The sequence below is a fragment of the Blennius ocellaris genome (genome assembly GCF_963422515.1).
Source record: "Blennius ocellaris genome assembly, chromosome: 20".
Classification (NCBI taxonomy): Eukaryota; Metazoa; Chordata; class Actinopteri; order Blenniiformes; family Blenniidae; genus Blennius; species Blennius ocellaris.
This window is the reverse complement of record NC_137669.1, coordinates 11,010,378-11,019,990: the sequence shown is the minus strand read 5'-3', so window position 1 is coordinate 11,019,990 and position 9,613 is coordinate 11,010,378. Positions and strand designations below refer to the sequence as shown.

Here is a 9,613-nt window from a genome sequence, read left to right as displayed (position 1 = left end):
AAGGACAGCTGCAGCAGAGTCCAGGGGGAGAAGACGACAGTGGGTCCTTGTGCTCATCTCAGGGGGGGTGACGGGTTCTCCGAACCCAGCCAAACACCCACCCCTCCTAGTCTTCCTTGGTGGATAGTCAAGTGTGGCTAATATGAGACCCTGTACCTCCACCCACTTCACCTCTCTGCCGCTCTGTGAGAATGTACTTCTGAGGGCTCCCACCTATGTCACCCGCCCTCACATGTACGCACCCTTTGACCGCTCTCCTCCCCTCCCCTCCCCCCCCATGGATGTGTTTTTTTAATACTATTTTTTTTTTCTTTACACTAGAAACACAAAGAAAAAAAAAAAGGATCCCCCCTCCTATCACCTCCTTGGTGTAGTACTTCAAAAAAAAAAATTGACAAGATGTTTTAGTTGATTTCCGATTTAGTTGACACCTGTTTTTTCTTTTTAGTGTTTAATTGGTTGATGAAGCTTTCTCATGAGTTTTCTGTGGAAAGGAAAAGGCATTGCTATCAAGGTCCCCGTTGGACCAAAAGAGGTTTATTTGGGGGGAGGGTTGGCTCAGATTGGGTGGGCCACGTTTAGGGGAAAGATTGTTGTTTTAGGACAGGACCCCTCAAAGGGTGGATTATATAGGGGCATCCTGCCCTTGTAATGATAGTGGCATTTTATAAATTCGGATGCATTTTATAGATAGACCTATATACATAAATGAATATATATATATATTTAGAGGTGAGGGCAGCGCCACGACTGACACTTAAGAGACGGTGCTGAATTGCTGCTGCCCAGGAATACCAATTTAATATGCATTTTACTTAACTACCTCAGGATCTAGTACCTCAGAAGAGAAAAGAAAATGATTATATAAATAAATATATATATATAAATATATATATATAGACATCTATATATGAAAAAAAAATGTTCCTTTCTTTTTTATTTTGCTTTTGTGGTATTTTGTATACTTTATAAAGCTGATAGTCTTTGAACATTTTTATTTTTTTAAGAAAATTTAAAATTTGGTCAGCTGCCAACTGACCTCGCCTTCAACTCTGGTGCTTTAGGTGGCGTTGTACATGTGTGTGTGACTTAAGATGACCCTGTACATAAAGTCTATTTGTACATAGCGGCCCCGGAGCAAGAGTTGGCGCCCCTTCAGCTGGCGGCTGACAGGAGTATCGAGCGAGAATCACCTCGGTTTTTTCCCCCTGAGGGTCCACCAACTTCTGGAAGAGGAAAAAAAAAATTTACAAAAAAAAAACCAACTTAAAACATGCAAACAATGCCAACCGTACATAATTGCAGCAATGCCATTTACTTTGGGAATCGACATTATTAGTGATGGTACTTTGATTTTTTTTTTTTTTTTTTCCCAAAAGTTTTTGTTTTTGCCTCTTATGAGGGCTGTGGTCGGGGCTGCAGGGCGGGCTTTCATAGTCTTCACTGCAGCTGTCGTAGAGTCAGCAGAACAGTTGCTTTTTTTTTCTCTGTCTCTCTCTCTCTCTTTTTGTTTGCCCAGTTCTGCTCCCAGGCCATCTCCCACCTTCCTGACAATAGTGTCTTAGCAAGGTGCAAGCCAACTTAGGTTTATTTTCATAGAGCAAGCTTCGTCAGTTTGAAGTGGCCCTTATAGCCAGGCCATCGAGTCGATGTTGACGTCATTCACTGCATGGTGAGGGTAGGGGGAGTCACACTGATAGATTCATAGTTTTCTTTTGTTTTGCGCTTTAGGATATGATGATTTAAACAAAAGGACACATTCTCTGTAACAAACAAATGTAACGGAACGCTTCATTTTGTTGTTCCTACAGGGAGAATAGGCCAGATAAGGCACACAAAATACTGAATGAACCCCGACTTGGGGCGTAAGAAAAAAGGAAAGGAATCTAAAACTTAAATATACAATTTATTTCATTTGTTTCCATGCCGAATGTAAATATGTTGATTGTGGTAAAAGTGCTTGAGTGTATCCATGCTTCCACAGTAGAACGCCGTCTACCTCAGCTGAGGGGGTGGGGGGTTGTTGTGGCACTAGGCACCCCACCCTGCCCCCACTGAGCGCCAGCGCGCACCAATACCTCAGTCCCCCGAACACTTCTTTCTACATGGGCGCGCCTCGCTAAGACCACGCTCAACTGAGGGGCACAAGTGATACTTAAATTATCCCCAACGCCTTCCCCATTCCCCGCTTCCTTCCTGCCATCCCACCCTCCCCGCACCCCTCTCCAGTTTGTTTTGATCTACCTCTTTAGATGCGTATATGAAGTAGAGGCATTCTTCTATTTGTTAGAATTACCCCCCCCACCCCACCTCCCCTCCTTTACGCTTTCCCCACATAAGAATGAGAACTTCAACTCAGTCACGTACTCTTTAGATTCGAGAGAATATTCAAAAGTGATCAGATTTTTTTTTTGCCATTTTTTTTTTTTTTTTAAATATATATCTATATACTCCTTTTGGCTTAATTGAAATCCTCAAACAGTAGTTATTTCTTTCTGCTTACTATTTTTGGTGGTGTGACTTACATGTATTTGAACTTTTGCTTGGGTTTTTGTGGAAAAAAAAAGTCAAATCACGTGCTTGATTTTTGCATTCAGTAGATTATTAAAAAAAAAATACAGATTTTAAAGGGCCTGCCTTTTTTCTGATTTGTAAGACTTCAATATAGATACAAGTCCTGTCTTTTATTTTCCTTTTGTCTTTCACAGTTGCTACACTCTGTGCTGATTTGGTAGGTTTTTTTTCTTTTCTTCTGTTAGCATTTCTTGGCTGTGTAACATGCAACATCCTCTTGGTATGGGACAGATTTGAAGGACTGGGTCTCTGAGTTTTTTGGAAAAGTGATCTAACTTGAGCATGATATCCCCCCCTCCTACTCTCTGCAACCATGCTTGTGCCCCTTCACCCCCCTCCCCCCCCCACACACACACACAGCTCCACTTGTCAAATGCCTCTGAATAAAATAAAAAAAAAAAAAAAAAAAAATCAAACCAGATTGGGTTTGTCCTTTGTTTCCACCTCAATCTTTTCGGGAATTAAGGTTTTCTTGTGCAGTTGATCTTACAACTAAAGTTGTGTGGAGTGAAAACCAAATGTAGGAACAAAACTTGAGTCAAAATTGCACATGGCGTGAGCCCCGAGCATATTCCATTTAGTTTGCATGCATATTGAATCAATGCTTGAGATTGGTAAACATCCGACGGGCAAAACTTTTGGCGCTTGTGACTTCTCTTGTCCCGGGCACACGAATGTCGTGAGGCAGCAGTGTGACGGTCGAGAATCCTCGACGTCACTCCAGCAGTCGGTTGGTCTCCAGATATCAAGCAAATCGAGCTCACAAGAAGAGTAAAGACATTTATAATCCCCTTGGATGCTCAGACTGAAATGTCAGACTCTCTTCTTGGACTTTATATTTTGCAGAAACCAAATAAATAATTTGAAGGGGAATACCATTCAATTTATTAAATTTTTTGAAACTTATGAACCCCTCAACTTTCAAGGCGTTTTGAAAATTTTGATTGATTTATGTTGTGATACTGTTGCTAAGGGCAACACGAAATGTCAAATTCCAGTTTACAGGGGAGTTTTGTCCAAGTTTTATAATTGGGTAGCTCTCAATTGAATGGTCTTAACTTAAATTAAACATTCATTTATTTGCGGCTTTATGATTCTAATTAAACTTGAAAGAAATGTCATAAAAGGGGGAAAAAAATTGAGTCTGTTGGACAGAAATGGTTAGTTTTACGGTGTTTATTGGTGCCAAATTTCAAATTCCTCTGAGTTGGTTTTACTACAATCTATTTTGATTCACTTGGCCAAAGAACATGCATATGTCACTACCGGTAGAAAGTTTCTAAATACATTCTTATGAAATTAACTTTAAGGGGGAAAAAAAGTTAAAAGTTTAGTAATGGGTCAAAAGCAAAACCTTGTACATAAGTTTGATCCAAAATCAGCCACGACTGAGCAAACTTCACCTCAGAGAAACTACTTGGTTCCGTAAAGATATCGTATCACTGCTCGCATCAGACGTTTAACAGCTTGTTCAGTTAATAATACCGATAATATACTGCTGTAGCATTAAGTGCCAAAGCAAACCCTGATCATACTAAACTGGGATGCAAAGAAGATATTAGTGTTGTAGAATAAAATGTATTCCTGTCATTTATAATGATTCACTTTTTTGCGAAGTCGCATCACAAATGATTGTTTGGTGTTGGCGCCGGTATTTTTTAAGCAACAACATCACACTGCGACGCAGCTCTGCAAAGCCTAACGGGGATGACCCTCGGTCAGTAGGTGACGGCTCTCTTCACTGGAGGGGAAGAAGGCCTCTCTCAGGCGAACCATGCGACCTCCAACCCCGGGGTCGGTGCAGGCATCCTCCGTCTGTGACCTCCGAATTGGTCGGTACACCCTGTAGCGCCTGGGGGAAGGAAAACGTGAGATTAATGTGACTCCAAATGGCCTGGACGGGCAACCTGTTGAGTTACGGCAGAAAATTGAAACGTGAACGGGATCAACGGCACGCGTGTTTGTACTTTCTCCCAGACATTACAAAGACCAACTGCTCGTATATGATTACTCGGCCTGTTTGAAGCTTCTGGTGAGGTCTTCATACATTTAGAAGACGAGCACGTCGGATCGAATGAGGGTCACTCACTTGTACACCAGATAAGCGATTAATGCAAAGACGGCCACCAGCACGCCGCTCGAGGCGAGGACCGCTCCTGCAGCCGAAGACTTCTTGGACACTGGTGGGTGCAAAGGACTGAATGAGAGGGACGGAGTCTACAAGGGGCATGCTATAGGAGCCCACCATCCAGCGAAATGTGTGACACGCACGGATCATGCTATTGCGTCCTCTTACTAACCCGGTGCATCCTGGGACTTGTTGATGGTGACAGTCGTGCTGGCGAAGGCCATGCTCTTGGAGTTCTCCAGGGTGATGTTGACGCAGTAGGTGCCGGGCTCGGGAAACCTGCGTCTCAGATGCACTTCGCACGTCGAAGCCGGCGGCACGTCGTCGCACATGATTTCACTCACACGAGTGCAGCTGGGATCTGACACTATGGTGCAAGCTGAGGTGGGGACGCTGCAGACGGGGAGGAGGAGGAATATATATATTTTTTACAAACTATTTAACTCTTTTTCAAGATTTTCCAAATCAAGATTTCTCAGAGAACTTATTTCAAATTAAACCTCTTCAAGATTGATGTAAAATGCACAAAAAAATAACCAAACGCATACCTGCCCAGGCATTTCACACGGAAGCTGATGTCAGTTTTAGTCACTCTGTCAGCCGACACATCCACAATTTGACTGTTTGACTGGCTGGCCAGAAGGTGTGTGGGCTCTGTGGGGGGCAAGATCAAATCATCACGTACCGTAAGGAAGTGTATTAAAACATAAATGTAAGATAAATCAACTTTAGAAGTGTTATTTGCATTCCCATTTGTATCAATCAGCCTTTATTATTCATTTTTAACATGTGAAGGAAGTGTGTCAGCGGTTTTACTGATAAAGGCAAACTGCAGATTGCCTATCTCGTTTTAAATATGACTCGGTGACAGCCAAGGAGGAATTCTTTGGCCTCACCGACGTATCAAGTGGATCTGATTGTCTTTGGATTTCACCATGAAACCTTCCACCTACCGATGATGGTGATGTTGCCACTGAAGGTCCCATAAGCGAAGCGGTAACACTCGTTGCTACTGAGGCGCGTGGTGCGGAGCCCTGCCGGGGTGGTGGAGCTGAGGTCTGGGGCGGTGCTGGCGTCAGTAGGGTCAAGGGGCTCGGTGGAGGGAATCATGGAGGTGGGGGAGGAAGAGGAAGCGGGCTGGACTGTGCTGGGCGGCACTGAAACCAGAAATGAACAAGAACGGAATTAAATCAGCTAATTTGCTTATTTTTTGATTTTTTTTTTATCTACAAGCAAACTGTTTGTGGTCAAGACTCACGTGGTGAGGTTTCCATCTTGGTGGTACCGGCATGAGTGACAGGTGGTGTTGGAGCCTCTGGAGGAAAAAAAACAACAACATAGGAACAACAGCTTATATAAGGAAGGCCCATATTTCTTTGTCTTTTCTACAAAAAAAAACAAGGTTTTAACTTAACGTGTGTTCTATTTTCCACACTCCGGGCCTTTGGACTTGGTCGGTACCTGTGTGAGATGGTGACGTGTGCCCCGGGGTTGTCGTTGCAGCGGCGGGCGGACACTCGACCGGAAACGCCGCCTCAACAACCAGCTTCACACTCATGCTCCCCAGCGTGCTGTAGCTGTGTGTGGTCACGTCGCGGTGTGTTACCAACTGATTGCCATCTCTGAAGTCCCAGATGTAGTCGATGGCAGCGGCGGTTTTGAGATAGCCGCTGGGGTCGTGGAGCTGGACTTGGAAGACCACATCCTCACCTCGGAAGAAGACATTCTCGGACTGGTTGATCGCAGCCTTCTGGGAGATGTTGACGGCTAAAGGGATCCTATCTAAGAGAATGTGTTTGGAAATGACAAATTGATTAACTCTCCCCCGTTTTGCTTGTTTTTCCCCGACGTGGAGCGACACGTGTCAACGGAGTCAGCAGAGCGATGTTTGAGTTTGTCTCCACCTGTGACATAGAAGACGGTGTTGTCTGTGCTGAGCGGGCTGTACTTCCTGCGCTCTCGCTTTCTGTACACCATGACCTCCATGACCTCTGCCCCCAGGGGGATGTTGGTGGTGTTGATGGTCAAGCTGGAGGAAGAGCCGTCACAGGTCTCGAAGTATTGACCTGCGACAGAGAAGCAGATCAAACACTAGGTTCTTCAGACTTATTTTTGCCCTGTTCGCCTCCGTACACGTCTCTGAGCGTGCGTCTCACCCATCGCGTGCCAAACGTAGACGTAGCTCTTGCGTCTCCAGTCGTTGCTCTGAGGGAAGGGCTTCCCATCAGGGAACACGTTGCACTTCGTTTTGTCTGTGCACTTTCCAAAGCCATAGTCGTCCATCCAGGAGGTCCAGTTGTACACATACCCAGAGCGCACCTGTCCATTGGCTGCTTGGGAAAAAAACAAAAAAAACAAAGTAATGACAAGGGAGGTGATTCAAATGTAAATATTTTGATTGGCAAAAGATCGTATGAGTATAAATCTAATTATCTTCTCAACAGACAGCCTCCCTCAGATTTATTGAGACAGTGTTTAAACCCAATTGGATAGCTTTGGCTTCCCATTAGTGAAGAGACAGATTTCTTTTTTCTTCAGGAAGTGGTGAAACAATCACCACAACAATACTCACCTTCATATGACAGACCCTTCTATAAACGTGTCTCTTTTTGCCTGCATGACGCTCTTCTGCTTACTGTACTGCCCCCAACTGGCCAAAAGTCGGTTCAACCGTGTTTCTGTGTGTGTTATATGGGCGTTTTTTTGTTTATGGTTTGTTTTTTAAGTGTGTGAGAATGGTCCCACTGACACAGCTTGCTACCCTTTGAAAATCACAGTAATAGATTGCAGTCCCTCTGTGATTTGTGGGGTGCCGTTGACACATGCAGCGTGCGGGTTGGTGGCTTATTGACCCGACTATCTGGCAGCACCTGAGGCCTCCAGCTCCGTACCATCTTCACAGTGTTCATCCCAGATCAGGTCGCCGTTGGCGTCTTCCTTCTGGCACGGCGGATACTCAAGCTTGGCAGTGAAGGAGACGCAGGAGCCGTTGAGAGCCGGACTGTCGCTCGTCAGCCGGACTTTGGGTTTACCTGCACAGGGGGTGGACGTTACTCCAGAAGCTATCAGAGGGAGTTTCAAAGCTACAATAATAAAAAAAAAAAGAAGATCTCACCTCTGTGATGCATGAGTTCGTTCGTCGTTGGTTTTGGTGGCGGGTAGAGGTAGTCGTCCCACGGATTGGTGTCAGGATCCCAGCCGGGGATGGGCGGGATTGGGAATGGAGACTTTCCTGACAATGGATGCTTGTGGGGGAAAATATCCTTGTACACTGGAATGGGATAAAGTAAAGAGAATAAAGGAGGGACCTTAGAAACCTTTTTATTCTTGAGTTATTTAGACATATTTTGAAGTCGAGAAGTGTCATTTTTTTTAATGGCTTTAAGTTTTGCTGATGTTTCGACGCAACTGATGAAGACTTTTTAAAGAGAAATTAGTCTTCCACAAAACTTGCAGGAAGCCTGTTTGCCTTCATGACACAATTAGATTAAACATGATCGAGAATCTTTGCAGACACATACAGTGAATTGCAATTTCTCATCCCTTTCTTGAAGAATAACATTTGCATACTTGTAATTTTGTGCCATTTCATTGATTCTCACCTGAAAGAAGATCTGCAAGTAGAGGGACATGGTCATGTACACTATACATTTATCGATAATTAGTCTATAAAACAGAAATAAATGTTTAAGAATATTTTAATAAAAATATGTGATAGTTAACAGAACGTTTAATATCAGTGTCTGATCTTGAAAACCTGCCATTAATCTGTAAAGCTCTCCAGTTTCTTCCTTTCACCCTGCTTTTGTTTCTGTCTTAATTTATCCCGACTGGCAAATCTTTAACGACTAAATATTGACTGCTGGTGAAAACAACAAATTCCGTCGATGTAATTGGATTAGAAGAAATAGAACACACATCTCTGTTGGAGCAATCATGAGAAGTCGAGTCAGATCATGGCATTTAAAAAAATATATCAAACACTTTCAGCACTTCATAGAACTGTAAAGAATTAATTTACCTTTTTATTTTTCGTTGTTTAAATGTATTTTGAGTTGTTGGAAGAAATTGAATAATTTTAAACTTGTTTCCGTCAATGAAGACTGAGAGAAAGGGGATATTTTGGGCTGATAGCAGTTTGACCGGAAGTGCTTCATTTCTTAATTAGGCTCATGGGACCCTGAGTGGATGACAGCTCAGCTTCACTATTACTGAAAACGGGATAAATGTCAAACATCGAAAATGTATTTCGTAATTAACTACCTTCCTCTAAAATATCTGGTCTGAAGACGAATGATCAGTCAAATTTGTGGGATTTCAGCCTGAAAATTACATCCAATAACAGACGAGAATAAATCGGAACAAAGTCTCTAACAGAATCAGCGTTTAAAAATAAAATCCCGAGTTTAATTTCATTTCGACGAGCCAAGTTATTACATTTAAAGCAGGTCCACTTACTTCTGCGTCCATCAGCTTGGTAAACGAGGCAGGCACACGCCAGGAGAAAGACGCACCGCAAGACCTCCATTTCTATACCAGTGACTCTGAAATAATAAACTTTCTCAGCTCCGATGGTGACTTTCTCTCTCTCTCTGCTTTGATGGATTTGTCCGACTGCGTCCTCGTCCAGCTCTGCCTCTGCTCCTCCCTGCTCGTCCCAGGGAATTTAATCTGCCTCCTCCGCCGAGCGCAAAAACATGTGATGTTTCCTAATGAGACGCACCTCACCGCCCATTAGTGTGCAGGGCGCAGGAAACTCACGAGAGACGCGCGGGGACAGGTCGTGATGTGCGCATGCTCACCTTACTGTCACAATTCCTCTTTTTAAAAGTTACACTTTTCAACAAAAATAGTTGTTGATGATTTCATTGTAATTATGTGGTTTATTCTGCTGAACGGCTAAACGACTAT

The 9,613-nt window shown here is 43.5% G+C and overlaps 1 protein-coding gene across 1 annotated transcript; it reads right to left on the bottom strand.

Annotated features, from left to right (window-relative positions):
* Positions 1-3,744: 3,744 nt before the first annotated feature.
* On the bottom strand, positions 3,745-9,321 carry gpnmb (glycoprotein (transmembrane) nmb). The gene is made up of 12 exons (XM_080516518.1): positions 9,161-9,321; positions 7,818-7,973; positions 7,594-7,734; positions 6,859-7,032; positions 6,607-6,768; positions 6,164-6,484; positions 5,961-6,017; positions 5,656-5,859; positions 5,251-5,356; positions 4,875-5,095; positions 4,664-4,754; positions 3,745-4,426 (listed from the first exon to the last, which is right to left on the bottom strand). The coding sequence occupies exons 1-12, from the start codon at positions 9,228-9,230 to the stop codon at positions 4,273-4,275; spliced, it is 1,857 nt and encodes a 618-aa protein (XP_080372644.1). The 5' UTR covers positions 9,231-9,321; the 3' UTR covers positions 3,745-4,272.
* Between the last annotated feature and the right edge of the window lie 292 nt (positions 9,322-9,613).